General features: G+C 43.5%; 1 protein-coding gene across 1 annotated transcript in view; it reads right to left on the bottom strand.

Annotated features, from left to right (window-relative positions):
* Positions 1–17,945, bottom strand: part of fhod3b (formin homology 2 domain containing 3b) — a 201,617-nt gene extending 183,672 nt beyond the window's left edge. The window contains exons 1-2 of the mRNA XM_083762106.1: positions 17,266–17,945; positions 1,310–1,416 (exon numbers count right to left, since the gene is read on the bottom strand). Coding sequence (XP_083618232.1) covers positions 1,310–1,416; positions 17,266–17,430 — 272 coding nt within the window. The 5' untranslated portion in view covers positions 17,431–17,945. The remainder of the gene's footprint in view (positions 1–1,309; positions 1,417–17,265) is intronic.
* Positions 17,946–20,728: the final 2,783 nt, after the last annotated feature.

Below are 20,728 nucleotides of genomic sequence, written 5' to 3'. Positions count from 1 at the left end.
ATGTACTGTATTGAATACATGCAGACAGTACATTATTTGTTTGGCTTCATGTTTCTTCTGTAGATACACTGATTTAGTCAAAATGCTCCCAGATGAAAAATAGGGCTTGGTTAAAAATGTTAATCGAATTAATCAGAGGCATTGTAATTAATTAATCTAAATTAATCATATTTTAATCGCATATCAATATTCGACCTGAGAACACTGATATTTATTTTCAAATGGATTTTGTTATTTTGGTGTAGCCTACCAGTGAATCAATGAATAGTGACTACAGTAGCTTATAAAACTTTGGTGTAGGCTACTTGATCAAAGACCAACAGATAACGTGCAGCAATGCAGGTATATGAATACTCAAATGTCTATTACATGGTGGGCATGAGAAAACAAATAAAAACAACTTTATTAGGGGAATACTAAGACGAAGGATCAATAAATAATAATAATAATAAATACAATCAATAAAAACTGTGGAATGAGAGCGTTTTGGGGTGTGCATTCCACCGTGTTGGGGCAGCAATTCCAGAACAATCTGAGCATTAGAAAACATCTGTTGCTTCAGAGGATATATACCAACATATTATGTCGATGCCAGCTAGCAAGCCTAGCATGGAAGCTAACGTTAAACGTTGCTGTAGTGTAGCCCCATGTCCATATGGAACCTTTCTGTGGCACACAACCATGGTTTTATCCAGGCTTCCAACCGATAGTTTTTCAATCTAAATGTCCCATCCACGGGGCAAAAGCAATATAATTCCTATGATTCCGTTGGGTGAATGTAGTGTGTGCGTTGTTGTTGTCAACTATCTGACTCTGACGGCACGGCAAATTCTCATGCTGCTCATCGCTGCACACGAAATGCGCATTTTCAGTGTAAAAACTCCTCTCGTCCCGAATTAGATACATTTACGTCCCAAATAGATATTTTACAGTCCCCGGGACGTCGGGACGCCGTTAATCTCGAGCCCTGTCATATACGTTCCAACGCTGAATGCCAAAAAGACACAATGAAATCGTTCATCGCAATAATTTATATGACAATGAATGGTCAACTCAACCCATTTTGGGCGGCAACCCCTTTTGGCGTTAGCTATTGAAAAATAGCAGATGTACAAGCTCATAGCGCGCCACCGAGTGGTGTGCTACGAGCTTGTAGGTCTGCTATTTTTGAAAAATCGAAGAACGACTGACATAGAAACATTCCGAAAACTGTCAGGATGTAGAAGACATTTGTAGAATCTGATCTCAGGTCAGAATGGGTTAAATGTGTAATGGTGATAGCCCTAGTAGATATGTTGTGTTCTCTCACCCTCCCTCCTCCTGGAAGCCCTCCATCTCGTCTTTCTGCTCCGCCAGGGTGGACTCCAGGTCCAGGTAGCTTCCATTGTGGGACAGCTGGAGGGCACAGTCGTCCAACTGCATGGGACAACATCACAGACAGCACATTAGAGTCAACTCATACAACTGCATGGGACAACATCACAGACAGCACATTAGCGTCAACTCATACAACTGCATGGGACAACATCACAGACAGCACATTAGAGTCAACTCGTCCAACTGCATGGGACAACATCACAGACAGCACATTAGAGTCAACTCATACAACTGCATGGGACAACATCACAGACAGCACATTAGAGTCAACTCATACAACTGCATGGGACAACATCACAGACAGCACATTAGAGTCAACTCATACAACTGCATGGGACAACATCACAGACCGCACATTAGAGTCAACTCATACAACTGCATGGGACAACATCACAGACAGCACATTAGAGTCAACTCGTCCAACTGCATGGGACAAGAAGGGATAACAACATCACAGCACATCAGACCGCATGTTTCCCACAAACAGTGGGTCAGAACCCCCTGTTTGGGCCGCGGACCACTGGATCGCGAGTTTAATATCCCACTTTGTTTCCGTTTCCTACATTATTATTTTTTATTTATTTAATACAGTTTAGACAAAAGAAAAACGTTAAATTGCATATCAAACTGGGGGTCATTGAATGAAAAAGGTTAAACATCGCTGGTGTGTGGAGAGAGAGAGAGAGAGAGAGAGAGAGAGAGAGAGAGAGAGAGAGAGAGAGAGAGGTAAGCGACAGTGTCTAGTAGTAGGAGTGTTGATAATGATAACCTCTCACTGTCGCACATTGTCACACTTGCCTATAGTGCGGGTAGTGTGCAAAACCGGGAAAATGGGAAAATGTATATAAATAACCTCCAGGAAGTCCTTGATGCAGAGATGTTCGTCTTTATTCACTCAAAACAAAAGTATTTACATTTAATACTGGCGAGGTGGCCCTAGCTCCTTCCACCTCCACAGTCCTGCTTTGGCAGTGGGAGGCCTCCCTACCTATAAAGGCTAAGCCCCTCCCACTGGAACATACCACCCTGAATTGATTCCACAATTTACACCAGTATTTCATAATGTCCAGGGACAACACATATTCATCACATTATTATAATACATCACTTATTCAATCACTTAACCATAATATGGTTGTTTAGATATTATCTAAACAACGAGAAAACAGGGTACTGCCATACTGTCAAACCCTCATACTGTTGGTATGTTCCCCACACCCCACAGCTGATGGTTGCTCCCTACCATGGAGACAACAAGCAATTAGCAATCAACCCATAAACATAAATAATACCCAAATAACCCAAAATAATATAAATCTCTGCAACATACACAATACATAATAATTCAAACTTTAACCCTTTTGTGTCCCGACCCTCCTGTTACATTAGAAATAACATAACCAGAACTTAAAGGGATTGTGACATTTAAAACACATTTTTGTAGATTTTTTGGCTTTTTTGGCTTTTCTTGACATCAATGTCACCAAAAAAAAACGAAGTTTGAACATTCAGTGTATTCTCTGCTTTCTGGACTTCTGTGAATAATTATGCAAAAATGTCTCATCTGGTTGGACGGCAGAGATATACGTAGATCTCCGCTAAAGCTCCGCCCCCTCCCCTCTGCTCCCTGCCTAGTGCCTACCCTCTCTTCTCTGCTTCCTCATTGTGATCGCGACTTTGTTTCTTTGTAATACTTGGCTAATAATGGCTTCTAGAGAAAAATCAATCTGCTCTGTTGTTGGCTGTGTCAATCAACACAAGTCCTTACACTGGATACCAACTGGCCTAGATGACTCTTTTATTTTTGATGATGACTTCCTACCAAGTTGTCAAAGTAGCGCATCTTGGGTTGACAGGAAAGGGGGAATTACCGACATCTACAGGCTAAAATAATGTGTTTTTCCATGGCTTTTCAGGATGAAGATTAGACATACACAAAAACGAGAAAAAAATAAATACTGGAGTGGAGTTGAGTGTTCAAACTTTTTAGACACGTTTGAAGGACCATGGCCAAGACTTTTAATGTTGTTAAAATTATGTTATAAATCATGTCATAATACCTTTAATACAGGTCGGACTCGTCCAATAAATCCTCAGTGGCAGGGTGAACTGCCACCATAGAGTATTAAAAGGATAGAGACTGAACTGGCGCGAAGCTCCGCCCCCTCCGCTATTCATGTCAGTGGAAGTTGCTCAGTGGCGTTTTGAAGCACCCGGAAGGCTGCCGGAAGGACCGTCTATTTCCGCATTTTTTCGCTGATTCAGCATTTGGACACCAAATTTTGGTGTCCAAATGCGGAAGTGCAGCTGGGCTTTAACATTGGGCGCTCGGTTGCACGGGGTTTCCTCGTCAAGAATCCACAGGTCCGCCTGCAGTCCTTCCTCTTACCACTAGGGCCCAGCGCTTCAACATTGGAGTGCATAGCTGGCCCCTTGACTGCCACACACATTAACCTCCAAGGAGAGAAGAGGAGGACGACTAAACAAGCAGCACCACGGGATGAAGACACACACACACACACACACAGTCACACACACACACACGCACACATGCACACACACACACACACATTGTGTTTTTGTCACTGTATGTATGTATGTGACTATTTTTTATACAGAGACAGTCATGGCGGCAAGACTAACTGTTCAGGAGAGGAGAAAAACTGATTTAGCTTTTTATCCAAAATGAGTTTATTGCACAGGCAGACTCTTCACATAGTAGAGCGTGTCACATACTAGATCCTGACACTCCAGGTGATCTGGTCGCTGGGTTCAGTGTACAATACACTGCACGTGGCGTATCCTGAGGGCCAATTCGTTTCTACGAGCACTCTCTGGGTGTTACAGAGAAAATATAAGCAGCGCCGAGTTCAAAAGACCGAGCAGGGTTTTCTTCCCTCCACTGTGAACGTTGAAGGCACAACGCGGCCGCACACATGTAAACAAACACACGCAGAGAGAAATACTAATGCGGAGCGTGTTTGAAATGAAACAAACGTGATCGCTGCCATGCCTTTGATGTGGTGGGGTTCCCCTCCCCACAGATGACAGTAAAGTTCATTAGAAAGGGGAGGGAGGGGGTTAGGGGGTGAGGGTCTGGGAAACACATTTTACACGACAGCACGCTTTGATGTTTGTATTACTGTAGTACAGCAATGCTCAACAAAACAAAACATGTGGTTGACTGACTGGGATAACTCTCTCACCATCTCTCTCTCTCTCTCTCTCTCTCTCTCTCTCTCTACTTCACTCCAAGGGTTGAAGGAACGGCGCATGAGATAAGGCACGCGTGTGTGCGGCCGCGCACACGCACACACACACACACACACACACACACACACACACACACACACACACACACACACACACACACACACACACACACACACACACACACAGCTCTATGACTACTAGACACCATATACAGTCCCTTAGGAATCTGATGTACAATGGCCTGTTCCTGTATGATGTATACTAGTGATTCTCAACCTTTTTCAGGGAGCCCTGCAGTTTGATACCATCTCATATAACATTTCTCTCTGTAAAATCCTCAGTGCTAATTTATATAACTCACTCTCAGAGTTACAGACAAGACCCCCTAAAGGTGGTCCCCAGAATGTATGCAGTATAAAGCGCCATGCACGCATGCAAGCACGCACGCACGCATGCACGCACGCACCATCCGAGACAGAAAAGTGAGAAACAGACAGAGACAGAGAGGGGAGGAGCAAACCTAAGAGAGGGAGAGACAAACGGAGAGAAAGTGTTCAGATGTTCAAGAGAGAGGAGAAAGGGGGAGTGTAGAGCGTTTATCCAGATTAAAGGACAGATTCTAGACTTCTAGACTAGAGCGACAGCAGCAGGAAATCCAGCCGTGCAGAGGAACAGAGTTAGAGCCACTATACAGTATATATTTACTTATTTAGGCCTTACTGACACAAGGCAGAAGCATGGGTGTGAGTGTAGGCAGGCTTCAGAGAAGCATAGGTGTGACTGTGACCTGAAGCTTCGTCGTGCACAGAAAGGAGAGTACAGCAAAGTGCAATGGGCCTGGTTCTCAAGATACCGTACCCATCTACCTGTCAAATGACGTGAGTGAGAAACGCCCATGCGGATACAGAGGGAGATTCATTTATCATTCCCCCCAGATTTGGCTCAAACATGGGGATGAATTCATTCTACTATAGTATTATGCCACCAAAGTGCAGAACGCCCTACCAACAGCCATCAAAAAGGTGTGTGACTAGCTACTAGTCCCTACCCTCCTTCAAAACCGCCATGGAAGAGAACCTACCTATAGACCTATACACAAGTCTTCTAGCTTGTCAAAAGAAATGACCTCCACTGTTTTTTCTGTAAATGTATATACTTATACTGCTCCTTGTATAGTATTGTACTTGATGAATTGAATACACTGGACCTACTACAGTTGGAAATTCATGTACCACTTATGCAATGTTTTATGTATGCATATATTTGCCTTATTGCCCACTGTGATGACAGCCCTGATGTCAACAGTAGGATATATGTCTATACATGGACATGACTGTCTGATTTGTTTGCTGATGCCATGACGACACAAGGTTAGACAACAACACACTCCACATTTGGGCTGCATTGGAAACTCCTTATATGGTTATGGCTGAGTCATGGTGACACTTGGCATGTTGCCATGGCCAGAGCTTATCGGGACAACGACCTATCCAACCGACTCGATGCTATAGGCCATCTGCAACGTGCGTGGCGAATGTGTAGTCGATCGGTGGAACGGTTCTCGACATGCGTGGATTTGGATTACAGATGTAAATACTGTACGTTTATCATCATTGTATATTAATAACTGTACTTTTTGAAACAGTTAACCCATTTTGACCTGAGATCAGATTCTAAAAATGTCTGTTTGAAAATGACAGTTTTCTGAAAAAGCTATGTTTCTATGTCAGTCGTTCTTCGATTTTTACCTACAAGCTCGTAGCACGCCACTCGGTGGCGCGCTATGAGCTTGTAGATCTGCTATTTTTAAATAGCTAAAGCATAACATAATGCTAACACCAAAAGGGGTTCCCGCCCAGAATGGGTTTTAATAAAGTAATTAATGAAATTTGAATCAATCAAAAGTAGACAAGAAGAGTCCAACATCTGGACCTTCAGCTTTCTGGGGTCGACTATAATACTTGACCAACAAGAATACAGGGTTTTATATGAAGTCAGGAATGCAGCTGCTGAAAAAAAACCCCGATTTCTCACATTTTGTCTTATTTTAGTAGGACTGAGCTTACACAGACTGGCCAAAGAAATGTATCTTCTGTTCCAGTGAGAATCTTTCACCACACTATACTGCACAGTGTGTATCTCAACCTGAAATAGCCAGAAAAATAAAACACACAGAGCTGAATTTGAACCAGTAATTAACCCAGATCGGATCCAAGAAATGGGAGTTCTCTCTCTCTCTGCTGTGAAAGGTTGAGATTCCCAGACCTAGATTTCTGCCAGACAAAATCCACTTTATGAGCTATCGATTATTAATCCACTGGTTGTTCTCAATATGGGGTTCAGGGACCCCAGTGGACCCTGGAGGGGTTCAGGGGGGTCCCCCAGCTACTTAATGACTGATAGTTTGGGTTCCAATCAAGCCTTACTGTCGTGGTCACGTCCTGAGCCCCTCCGTTTGTCCATGATTTTCCTCTGTCTCTACCAAGTCGTGCTCCTCTGACTCTGATTGCCCTGAGTGCCATCACCTGTGGGGACCAGCTGAGCCAGGTTGGGTGATGAGCTCCAGTGACTATTTTAAATTCTGCCTTGTGTTTGTTCAGACAGTGCTGGATCTTAAATTTGTGTCAGGTTTTATGTTCAGTGTATCATGTGTATGTACTTCTGTTATCCTATGTCATTAACCAAGTAAAGTCAACGTTTATGTGATCTTCTTGTCCTGCCTTTGTTTGAGTTTCCTGCACTTGGGTCCTAACACCTGCAAACCGTGACACTTACAGGTCTGCAAATCGAGAGTGTCCAAATGGAACCAAATGGACCGGAATGGGTCCTGTATGTAAGGAGTTAAATGAACATTGAGGATTAAAAAAATCTGTGTGAAGTGAGGGGCGCTCTTATCATCATACATCATCATACATCACATTCCATGCTCAGCCAATCAAATCATCACAGATGTCATTCCGTCCAATCACTCATGTCTAAAACTGTTACTTTTCAGGATAAAAAAAAAAAAAATCACACCCATGTGAAGCGAGGGACGCTCTTATCATCGTGCAACATCATGACGTACAGTCGTACACTATGGTGAAAATTGTCCATTCATTGTCAATGGGAATGTAATGTTTGTGCAGGACAAAGTTTGTGCACATACACCAAAAACTGGACATATAGGAGGGGGCTAGGATCCCTCAAAAACAGCAAAAGGAGCAGATCTGCAAGCTCAAAAATGTGTTACTTCACCGTGTTTCGAGTTTGTGGATCTGCTACTTTTGATGCTTTTGTGTGACGCTGTGGTGTGATCAATATTCCATATTCTAGCATGGAGATAAGAGGTTTCTGCCCCGACACAGCAACGTTTATATAACGACGTTGGACATTGTTTTCCCTGATGCTTACAGGACTGTATAGTCCCAGAGTGTCAGCACCATGCACCAGGCTACTGGTTACTGTATAATCCACAGAAATGGCTCTTAATCCAGTGCTTCCAGATTATCAGATAGTAGGCCTATATACAGCATGGATTAATGCAAAATAAAATCCCCCGACTGAAAAATGTTGTATGGCCAAGTCCTAATGTGTGATTAGAGAAAAGAGCACCCCCCCCCCCCTCCCTGCACACACACACACACACACTAATCCATGATACTGGCTACATCGTCAGTATGTACCCCCCCCCCCCCCCCCTCTGTGTTGAACCGGCGGTGGCCACGATACGGTGGCCAGAGAGGTCAAAGCTGGAAAACCACAAGCAGCTCTGCGCTGCTCACACACACACACACACACACAGAGGTCTGGCCTCTCCCTCGCTGTGACCACAGCACTGTGGCCCAACTGGCCGAGAGAGAGAGAGAGAGAGAGAGAGAGAGAGAGAGAGAGAGAGAGAGAGACACAGAGAGAGAGGCAATTTAAGGCAGCAGTCAAGAACTAAAAATAAACACACAACGATTTTCAATTTCAGAGATGTTTTTCTGGGTCTCACACACACACACACACACACACACACACAGTGGCTGCGAGGTTTTTGCTTTTATGCCTTGTGTGAAAAGGCTTATCGACAAGGTCAGGAGGGTTGCTAGTGGAACCCACATTCTGACATGTGTGAACCACACAATGTATACCGCTCCAGAGACTGCAACATCACACACGTTGTATGGTCTGTTCTGTAAATGATGATGATGATGAGACTGTGCACGCTCTCTCTCCTCTGGAAACAACGAGAGAGAGAGAGAGAGAGAGAGAGAGAGAGAGAGAGAGACTCAGCTCTACATAACAATGTGTAACAGCAGTTACAAGTTTTTTGTTTTTGTTTAGAGAATAACAATACCAGTCTAGAAATGCTTTTAGTTCCAGGTTAAAGTCCTGTATAACTATCACTAAAAGTATAAGGGGCGGCAGTGGCTCAGTGGTAGAGTGGCCAGTAGAGCGGCAGGATGGGAACCGCGAGGTTCCCATCTTGATCCCGGGCTCCCCCCAGAGTTAGTGTCCTTGAGCAAGACTCTGAACCCCTAATTGCTCCCGATGTGCAGGTTGGTGTTCAAGTGCTTTGGACAAAAGCACTATATAAATTTACCATTTACCGTTTATAAACACATTGGCCTCACAATATCATTGCTGGCAAAAAGCTCTTATTTTAACTTTTGGGGGTTTTTTTGCCCAGAAATGAACGCCCTACTTAATCATTATCATACTACAGTAGTACAGTGTCACAGAAAAGTGCCAAAGTAGCAGATCCACAAGCTGGAAACGCATCGCTTTGAGGTCATCAATGTGGGGTCCTTGGTACGGAAACCTTTGAGAACCACTGTGTGAAAAGACTGAGGAGGCCTTTGACAGGCATGAAGGAGGGACAGTCTGTATTTTACAGTAGCATAACTTCTCATTATGGAACTCTGTCATTTCTGCAGTATCATTTGCAGGAAAACAACCATTCGCCCACCGACAAAACAAAAAAGAAAGTGAAATTGTTCAACTCTGTGTCTCCGTTGTTCCCCCAGGACTCAGCAGCCTCAATGTTTTTCACATTTTAGCGTTGCCAAACAGAGCTGACTCGTCTCGAACACTTCAAGGTCGCAGAGCCCACAGAACATCACAACTATAGCCAACCATAGTCTGTAAATGCACTGAAAATGGGAAATTATATTGACACACACTGAATAGGATTTACAGCGACAGCACACTGATGATGACCTCTGGAAGAGTGTGTGTGTGTGTGTGTGTGTGTGTGTGTGTGTGTGTGTGCGTGTGTGTGTGTGTGTGTGTGTGTGTGTGTGTGTGTGTGTGTGTGTGTGTGTGTGTGTGTGTGTGTGTGTGTGTGTGTGTGTGTGTGTGTGTGTGTGTGTGTGTGTGTGTGTGTGTGTGTGTGTGTGTGTGTGTGTGTGTGTGTGCGTGTGTGTGTTTTGTTTTATACAGCACAGTCAGTGGTCTGAAAAAAGAACCATGAATTATTCAGTGCAGATCCGTGAGATGAAAAATAGCCGGGTCAGGCAGCCATGCATCGCCGAGTCATACTTTCCATAGATACAGACAGACAGGGTCTGGTCAATAGATGAGGTGCTGATACGATACGATACGATACGATACGACGTTACGCCTTTATTGATACGGGCAGAGTTGCCAAGTCTGCTTATTATAAGCATCTTTTGGCTTGTTTGTCTGTAAAGTATCTTGTAACTATTGGTAGTTGCGGGTTTTTGGAGGGCTTGTTTCTAAAGTGTACTTGCTTGCTTCCTAAATGTTGTTTCAAAGAACTCATTACGTCGGCATCAAAACGTTGCTTGCATTTTAAAAGGTTGCGTGCATTATTAATATCTTCAAAAGGATGTCATAAAAATACAGAGATCAGACCGTTAGAAGTTACATTCTGCAGGGTAGTAGGGCCTGCTGGCCAACTGCCAAACTTTTAATGCTTTTGTGTGACGCTGTGATCAAGTCGGGCATTCATTTATGACAAACCACAAAAAGTTAGAATATGGAGATAAGAGTACAGTAGGCATGAGTAATAACGACGGAGATTGGCTATTTTGAGTGCGCAAATCGTGCAGATTTTTTTTTATCAGGCCTCCTGCTTGAATTCAGCGCTCCGTTTATTTTCATGTTTGATTAGCTGTAAAGGTTGTATTTTATCAACGTCAGCCATGACAGAACCCAGAGGTTGATTGTGCTCAACATCCTTCGCCCCCACACCTCCGAAGACTACAGGATACATGCTGATGGGGACAGCCCAGGAGAGCCAGAGAAAAGAACATGGAGGTCTGCTCTGCTGGCTCCCTTGGCACCATGTTTTAAAACCAGGCTATTTATACCAGCCTGCTCTGCACATCCATTCACTGCAGTGCAGACACGGGCAGCAGGTTTGTCGAGTTGACCAAAGTATAATGACAATGACAGCAGACAGGAGAAGCAGACAAGTAACAATTTTAGCCCATTAACAACGCAAATGTGGGATTTCCCCCTGCCGCGACACAGCCCTGCGGCACTTGGCACAAGTAGACAGTAGCTCGCCTTGTATAATGTTTACCCCAAAATAAAAACCAATGTGAAAGTGTGAATTAATTGTCCAGTGGGGCAGGGGTGGGATGGGGCTTGTGCTGACACGGCGCTGTAAACATCAGACTGTTTCCTCGTATGAAAAGCAACAACAGCAGCAGCTGCGTCCCCAAGCTATTGCCGTTGCTAACTAACCACTAATGCACATGTGAGCAGCACGGTTCACTACGCAGCCACTGCTGAGTTTCACACTGGCACAGGCACTCCTTTCTGGGATCCTCTGTCCCATAGGCCTTCTGGTATAAAACGGAGACAAAGTACATCAACACTTTGTGTGTTATATATTGAGAAGTTGGTAGTGATACAGTAGTTATACTGTATTAACATACATGGAACATACTCGTTCTGAATGTAAGCTTTCGGACAGAGAACAAGCTCCTGTTCAACTGTGTACCAGTATGCTAGCCTTTTTTCCCCCTTTTTTATTTTTTATTTTTATAGTGCAATCATGCTGTAGTGAGGAAGAAATGCTTAGTTACTGTTTGCCTGTTTAAAACGGCCTATTGAATCATGGATAAAATGCTTAAAACTGCCTATTGAATCATGGATAAAATGTTCAAAACTGCCTATTGAATCTGGATAAAATTGTTCAAAACTGCCCATTGAATCATGGATAAAATGTTCAAAACTGCCTATTGAATCTGGATAAAAGTGAAGGACAAATGTCTGCTGGTCAAAACAATGAGCACTGTTACTGTCCCCTCATCAAACAGCTGGGATGTGACACTGGGCCAAACGCAAAAACAAAAAAACAAAAATAACATATTGAGGGGCTTTCAAAATGTAAGTGCTGAGGATGGGGGAAAACGACAGAATATGTCAGTGATCCCTAGATATGTCAAGTTGTAATTATATAGCAGAGGAAGTCTGAACGGTTTGGATTCACTTGGGTTCATCAGAGATGATGGGGCATGGGTGGAATAAAGGCAAGCTAAGTCAAATCTCATGACGGAACCATTTTGTCAGTCCCACAGCATGTGATTTTGCACAGAAGGAGCCTGTTTCCTAAACAATTAACACAGAAAAGGAAATGCTGTTCAGGTGTTGATTGTAAACCTATTGTTCCTGCTGTGCAGACGTTGCAGATTTGCTACGAAATATCCGAGGCCACTCGCTCATGTTTATGGAAGAGGCTTCCAAACATGTATTTTATTACTAGTTTGACCGGCCGCTTCAAAATACTCTTTCATCTTACAAAAAAATCACACCTATGTGAAGTGAGTGGTGCAACTCCGTGTGGGGGTCCCCCGGGGGTCCCCGGAAGTTCCAGACCCACAGGAACGCGGCCAGGGTTCCGGCCCGTTTCTCAATCCGAAACGGTTGAGAAATGACAGAGTTAACGTGTGGACCCCCAGCTTGAAAATCTGTTAAACTTTTTCGCCTCATGACATTATACCCAACATAAGGTTGCCGGATTGAAAGTGGAGAACACATCTCCCCTATGCTTCAGTCATTACTGTTGAGGGCAAACACCACTCTAAGCTGCCCATTGGTTGAAAGTGGAGAACACATCTCCCCTATGCTTCAGTCATTACTGTTGAGGGCAAACACCACTCTAAGCTGACAATGCTGGTTGTGGAAACATTGTGGTCAGGGGATTTTGCGTTATCCTTTTAGCATGGTTGTATAACTGTACCTCTGTGCTTTTATAAACTGTTAATGAAGTATTTAATCAATCAATCAATGTCTATCTATCTATAGCAGGGCGTCGCTGGGAAAGAGCATGACTTCTCAGAAACCCTGGATAAAGGAAGACATTATCAAGTTAAGATAAGAAGACGAGATTAATCTTCAATCAATCAATGCTTCATTCATTCAATCATCTCATTTCCTGACCATTACACTTTAATGACTTGGTCTAATCTATTTAGTATGACTCTATAGTCACAAGGTGGCACCTTGCTCATAGAGCAGTGGTTCTAAACATTTTCATGTCAAGGTCGGACCCCCCACATTGATACATTAGAGGCCACGGACGCCTAATAATAATACTAATACTAATAATACTACTACTACTAATAATAATAAAAATAGCTCAGATTTTCTAAAGTACTTAAAGTTACTTTGGAGATTAGATTAAGTGCTGAATGTTATAATTTAAACCTTCTATATTGTATGCAGGGAAAGATATTCTATGATGTGATTCTGAATAGTAATTGAACAAAGTTCTTGCTGGTTCTATGGTTATTTTGCTCTGGAACCCTGCTCTGGGGTCCCCACTCTGAGAGCCACTGCCATATAAAGGACCTGAGGATAAACGGTGGCCTGTGTCTGTGTACATAGTATCTTCAATCATAATATCCACATCCTTCGTGGTCGGGTCAATTGCTTCATGTATATAAGCAACAGTAACAGCCATGCAGGTGAGCTGTGGGGTTTGTCTGTTTGACAACAAAGCCTCTCTTCTACACAATAGCTCGAAAGTTGATAATTGTGATTTATTTTTAGGCATTCAAAAGACTACAGTATGTGTTCCTGTGTAAGGAAAGCAATCTTTATTGCTGTAGTTGTGTTGACCTATTTCTACCACATAACACAACTTCCGTTCAACTTTGACCCCTCGGTCACATAGAACTATGGTTTTGTACTGCGGGGGGGGGGGGGGGGCAGACTGTCTGGATCTACTGGCTCTGGTCAGTCAAGTCAAGTCTTTTCCACGTTTCATCCGCAGCTCAGTCAGACATGTCTTGGATTGAATATACAAATTTAGTATAAATGTGTGCATAGATATATGAAGCATCAGGGCTGTGTCTCTATTCGTTCCCTGTAAGCATGAACATTTTTGTTATGAATTAAGACCTCCCAGGGGGATCTAGAAACAGAGCCACTCAAAATGACTACTGGCCAATCACAGCATGTCTTTTCCAGGACTAGGAAGTGATGTCACTGAGGAGGAAGTGATGATTCGGACCAGTTCAAGGCATATTGAGCTCAAATATGGCGGCCGCCATACGATACACATGCCCCAGAGCCGGAGGAGGCGTCTACCTGTTTATGTCTATATGGGCGCGCTGCCTTGAGTTGCCTGCCTGAACCAAGCCCTCAAACCATGGTAGAACAGTGAAGCAGCCGTCGCCTGGTGGTCAAATGTGGGATAGCAACATTTTCGTATTTAAAACGCTATACTGTGCATGCTTCTATAATCCTCAACATGGAGACCAATCCCTCATTTGTGGTACTTCCAGCAGACTTCCAGGTGCTTCGAATGGCAGCGAGCAGCTTGATGAAATGAATAGGTGGGGGCGGGGCAATCCGCCCTCTAGACACATTATAACTCTATATGGCCTGAACTATACACAGGCTGTGCATCATTAAGTGTGCTTGACATTAAAAAAGGACAATAAATCATATACTGTGACTATATGCAGATCTCCAAAGCACATAAATCCCCTGCCCACCCACACATTCACAAACATTCATCATGACCTTCCCCTGCCCCACCCCCAAAACTACTGCACTCTTAAACACACATGCACGTGCATGTACTGTAACTGTCTGTCTGTGTCCCACATGGAGATCTCTGTATCTATCTGTCTGTCTGCCTGTGTCTGAAGAGTGCAAAGTGGACTGGTTAAGTAATCAATTGGCAGGTGTGGGGTTGCCATGGCAATCAATTGGCTGAGGCAGAGGCTGGAAATTGCACAGACTTGGGCTCATTAGGTCCACTGGCAGAGCCTGACCAGAGCCTTTTGTGGTGTTTCTGGACAACGGTGTATGCCACTGACTCAAGGCCGGGCACTGCACTCCCTGTGGGGATGTGGAACGCGTGTGTCAAATTTGAGCAAACGGTTCTTGTGTCACGTGCATTACAACCGTACACACACACACAAACACACACACACACACACACACACACACACATACACACACACACACACACACACACACACACATGAGGCACATTTATAGTTAGATAGCTGATCTATAAGCTCACTTTCACTGTGAGCTTGTTGCATACAGTACATCTGCCATTTTTATTATTTTTGCCAGCTGCTTGCAATGCACAACATATTGATGTACAGTACCTCCAGTACCAACCAGTACCAACCATAAAACCAGACTTTTACCCATAAAACCCATAGTCTGAACGGCATAAAACCCGTACTCTGAACGCCGCAACGTGTAGCTGTGAGCTGAGGCAGAGGCTGAGGCACACAAACTGAATATAGCTGTTCATAAACGAGAGCTTGCTGCAGCTGCTGGCAATTATGACTGAGTCATTCTTGTTTTAGAATGAAGGGGTTAAACTGCTCCTCATTTTAAAATGAAGTTGCACTTGATTGTATGTAGTCTGGGGGGGGGGAGGTGTTGGGGGGTCCCCACTTTGAGATCCACTGCCCTAGTTGGATGGCTGCCCAGCACCTGCACCTCATTTTTGACAATCCATCACCAGCGATATAATATCACCACAGAGAAAATACCAGACTACCTGCCAAGAATGTAATACTAGATAAACCAATTGCCGTGCTGAAGGTGTGATTTCAGACTAAGTTGCAGCAACAAAGCTAATCTTGCAGGCGTGCATTCTGGCTCCTCCGACATCTGTGGGGTCGGACCCTATATACCTCTGAGAGAAGAGAGACCCTTGTAATCGCGCGAGCTTTATTCATGTGCCGTCTCATCACCTCCAGCTACCCTCTCCTCCTGGCTGGGCTCCCAATGTTCTCTCTTCGCCCCTCATGTCACTGTGTCATAACATATCAACTTCTCCAATGCCTCCCCCCCCCCCCTTACCACCACCACCACCACCACCACTTTCCTCTGGCTGGCTACATGTGGAAGGTTCTACCAAATCCAAGGCCTACACTGGGTTGCTATGGTGTTACAACACCATACTTCCAGCCCATTGATCTATTTCAGTGGTTCTCAAACATTTTGGGAGAGCTCAGGTCACCCCTGTAAATACCTTTTTCATCCACAAGCACCCCTGAATTGTGTTACTTCATAGCAAAATATGTAAATCTTTCCCCCTATATATGATACAGTATGTAAGGAAAACTTGAGAGTTTCCATTAGGACAGATTGAAAATAATTGGTATACTTGGCGTTTAATAACCACTTCCAGTAAATCCCAGCATCCCTATTCTGGGTTGGGGGGAACATTCACCAAAAATAGCCGATCTACAAGCTTATAGATCTGACTGCTATATTTGCTGAATAGACTTGGTGTGCTGTAGACTGGGAAATAATGCAATAATAATGCAATAAGTAAAGTGCAAGTGACACTGATTAATTCCAAATATTGTCCAAAAAGTATTCTGCACTGCTGGACTTGCGTCAAGGCAAGGCACCACCCACTTTGAGAAACACAACTACACTTTTAAAGTGTAGTTTCCACTATACATCCAGACAGCCCACGGCTCTGTTATATCAACCCTGAACCCATGCCAGTATAGGCTCAGCCAATACTACCTCCCAGTACTATAATGATCACCACTTCTTCAAGTGATCCTGTCTCTCCTTTATACCATGTGGCTCCACACTGGTGCACTGACCTAGTGACCTTCCTGATGTTTTCACAACAGCAGCAGTATTGTTCACCATCTCACCACTGCACATCGGAAACGCATTAATTCCATCCATCCTCTCCTGAAAACAGATCCTATCTCCCACACCCTCCTCTTTCTTGTCCTACAGTACAGGCCTAGCACAGCAATATGAATGTGTTATTATCTCCCCTGATGCACGTACCTATATATCTGTAATATTGGTGGCCTATGTTCTGCTGCAGATTGTACAGAGAACTGGATAGCTAGGAGGATAACTGAATCATGTGTATGGCATCAATCACAGACTAGTGAAAGTGGCCTATATGCAATTATGCATTGCAAACATGCAGATTTGTCAGCATCCCAAAATTGATAACAGAAAAATGTTCCTCTGCTGCTGCTGCAGGTCTATTGCCCAGGAACCTTAAAGTCGCAAACTATGCAAGAAACTTGGCTCAGGCCGTTATTGTTATTTTTTTTGCTGTATCATGCCTGGCCATGGACCAGCTAACCAGTTTCAATGAATAACATCATTACTGTACCGTTGTCATGCACCATATTATGCCACACAAATCAAAACAAGAGAAAGTAATACACATAAGAAAAACACTAGCAAAAAACCCAAATGAAACAATATACTGACCTTCTGTGGCGCTTTAAGAATCCTATGGACTCCAGCTATCTGGTTGATCAGAGGAATATCCTCCCTGAAAGTGTACTGAGGAGGTCTGGTGGGCTCTGGGAAGTTGGTGCTGTTGAAAGGATCCGTGTCATCCAAGAACTGTACCCTGCATACTAACGTGGCCATGATGTATCCATGCAAGACTAGACTACTGAAGTCTAGCTAAGAAGTGGATGATGATGATGGTGGTGGTGATGATGCGCCACGAAGCCCTCTGATATTTGACGCACTGGAACCCCGGTAGAAGCACACGCACACACAGCCCCCCGGCAGGTCCTCTGACTGCAGCAAAACCCTGCAGCCTCGGTCGGTTGGTTATCCTTCTCGGACCTTCTTCATTAGCTTCATGCATGGGAATTCAACAACACATTGGTAATAATGCTGGAGACATCCAGGATGCCTTCGCTGCAGTGTGTCTGTGTACTGTGTGAGGTGTCTTCTGGTTCTATTGCGTTATTCCGTCAGAGTTGTGTTGTTGCGGAGATGAGCTGCGGGACGGCAGTATCCAAGGGCATTGCGGGCGAGTAAGGTGCTGAGGCAGACTGACTGCGGACGGTGTACGGGCTCTGCTGCTAAACACTTGGCGTCTGGTCTGTGGATCCGATGGGAAAAGTGACTCGCAGTCCCTCCTGCCCTCTCTCTCTCTCTCTCTCTCTCTCTGTCTCCCTCTCTCTCTCTCTCTCTCTCTCTCTCTCTCTCTCTCTCTCTCTCTCTCTCTCTCTCTCTCCCCTCTCTCTCCCTCTCTCTCTCTCTCTCTCTCTGTCTCTCCAGCATAGACTCTGCCAGCATATCGGCCGGGCATGCTCCAGCCTCCAGTCAGTCAGCAGGGAACAGAAGCTCTCCTATTACATGCATAACGGCGACCTCTGGTGGTTGTTGGTGTGAAAAGTCTGCTGCAAAGAACCGTTGTAAACTACCGTCTACCACTACTGATGCCTATATTGTGTCTGAGTCTGACTCTGACACATTTCTTTAGCCCTTCTTCAAGGCAAAACCTAAATCTATAAAACTACATTCACAGTTCACACAAGCCCCGACTCTTCTTGTACAAAAAGCCCTAATTGAAATGGACAATTAAGTCACATCCAGTGCAGGTGTGATTATTAGCACAGGGTCACTGTGCCCTTGATGAGAGCTTTCATTCACTTCAGAACAAGGACAGGAGAATATGCCAGCAACAGAGCTGAACATTTCTATCTTATTTAGTCTGTTTTACTGTGTTACCAGTCGACTACCTGTCAAATGTTTATGTTGTGTGCGTCACTGACCCAAAGACAGTTACCAACATTACTGTTGTTATTTGGTTCTGATTCATGTAAATGACAAGACTAATGATTAGTATGATTGGTTTGATTTCAATGTGGCAACCATGTGTTAATATACAGAATATGAGTTCCAATATAGTTCCCTTATGTTGTATTTGATGATGGTGATAATTTCCTTTCATGAAGCTGATATACTTAAGTGATTCTTTGTGAATACTTAACTGCTGTGTACATGGTGTATGTTCTAGTGAGTGTTATGTGCTTTGTGGAGTAAACTACTGTTAGTTATGGAGGAGTTTGCTGTATTGTAAGCAATGCATACTATATATTGTGATCTCCTTTGTCTCCCTCCCTCCTTTAGAAGCACACACATGAACGGACAAAGATTATTGTGTCTTGCCAATCTACCATACTGTGCTCTTTAATTGTGCTGTGCTGCCTACATTTAACAAAGACTGTGCCTACGAGCAACACTTCATCCTTGTCTCCTTGAGAATTCTTACCAATTCCCTGTGGCGAATACTACTGCCCTACCCTGCCACCTAATACAGTCCTTAACCCTCTCGAACACTTCTGTCAAAATAAAGAATCGCCTCAAACCATTTGTAGTACGCTTGTGCTCAAACTGTCAAACTATATACGTTCAGATCATACTGTATACACACAACTATAGGCCAGACAGTCATGACAGTCATAGCCTACTACATCAACATCAAACAAACAAAAACAAAAAAGAAAAGTAGGCTACACAGCTTCCGGGCACATAGAAAATATTTATATAAAATAGAAAAAATATATTAATTGTAAAAACGTTTTAGTTGTAGTTTTGGTGATGGCTGATTTAAGCCGTGAATAGTGATGTAGGCGTGACTTCACTGCAGCTGTGCACCTGTTCTGGTGTGCATCAGGCTACAGACAAAGCCTACAATCCCCCCAGTGTGTTGCCATGTCTGCTTATTTTATTATAAGGGTCTTTGGGCTCGTCTTTCTTATGTAAAGTTGAACGTGTTTTTGGTTGTTGCAGTTGGGGTTTGTTTCTGAAGTGTAGTTGTTTATTTGGGCTTGGTGTCTAGTGTCCTTCTCAAACATTTTCATGTCAATGACCTCCAAATTAATAAATAGTAGGCTATGTAGTGTACTGTAGGCCTATAGGCTATCCATCTGAAAACATTTTGTGCCAGGGACCCACCCCATGCAATATTTGTATTGTTGTATTGTTCCATACTCCAAATTCTATTCCATCCTTTGTATCTTTTCTTTTTTATTTTATTTGTAAATCTACAAGCTCACAATGTATCGCATCGTGAGGTCTTCTGAACATGTAGATCAGCTGTTTTCAAGATCTGCTATTTTCAAAAGAAATACATAATTTTCTAAAAAAGAATACATAGGCTAATTGAAAATTAGAAGATTTACAAGCTCACAACACATCATAACACGTGCAGAGCTTGTAGGTATTTTGATGGTGTATCAAGTCATTTTGCTGGGGATCCACTGTGGCCCTTTTTCCACCAGTGTTGAACCAGTTTGGTTATTTTTTCCCTGTTGTTCCACTGAAAATGAATTGGTTCAGAAATCTATAAGTTGGTTCGGAACTGGAACCAAAAAATGGCCGCCGGTGCTGTGAAAGCACCAATGGTTCCAAGAATCTAGAACGGAACCAGTTCTAGAACCAATGTTATTTTGGTGGAAAAGGGTCCTGAGAGTTAGTTCATGGTTGCTTCTTTTGGGTTTGTTTTCGTGGACCTGTCAGCTTGTTTCTCTCACAGAGACAGCACTGACCACCAAACACATTGAGCGTGAGCACACCTAAGCCGCACAAAATGGTACACACAGATATACGCAACACAGGGCAACCATTAAACAGAGGTTAGAGGTCAACAAGAAATGAGGGAGTAATATGCTATGGCGTCCGCAAGTTGGAAAATGTACACAATTGTTAAATAAATCTCTCGTTCTCAACAAATGCTTATCGAAAACATTACCAACTTACGTACGGCAATGCTATAGAATGTTTACAGATGGTCAGAAATATAACCAAGCTAAGCTATAAGGTCATTTAAGTCACATTTATGGATTTATTATCATCCACAATTCCACACAAAATGAGAAATGCCACTTGAAACTTGAACATTGGAATACGTAACACATGCAATGGG

The sequence above is a fragment of the Protomyctophum parallelum genome (assembly GCF_964188405.1).
Source record: "Protomyctophum parallelum genome assembly, chromosome: 3".
NCBI lineage: Eukaryota > Metazoa > Chordata > Actinopteri > Myctophiformes > Myctophidae > Protomyctophum > Protomyctophum parallelum.
Note: the sequence above shows the minus strand (reverse complement) of the source record. Positions and strands in the feature narration are given on the sequence as shown.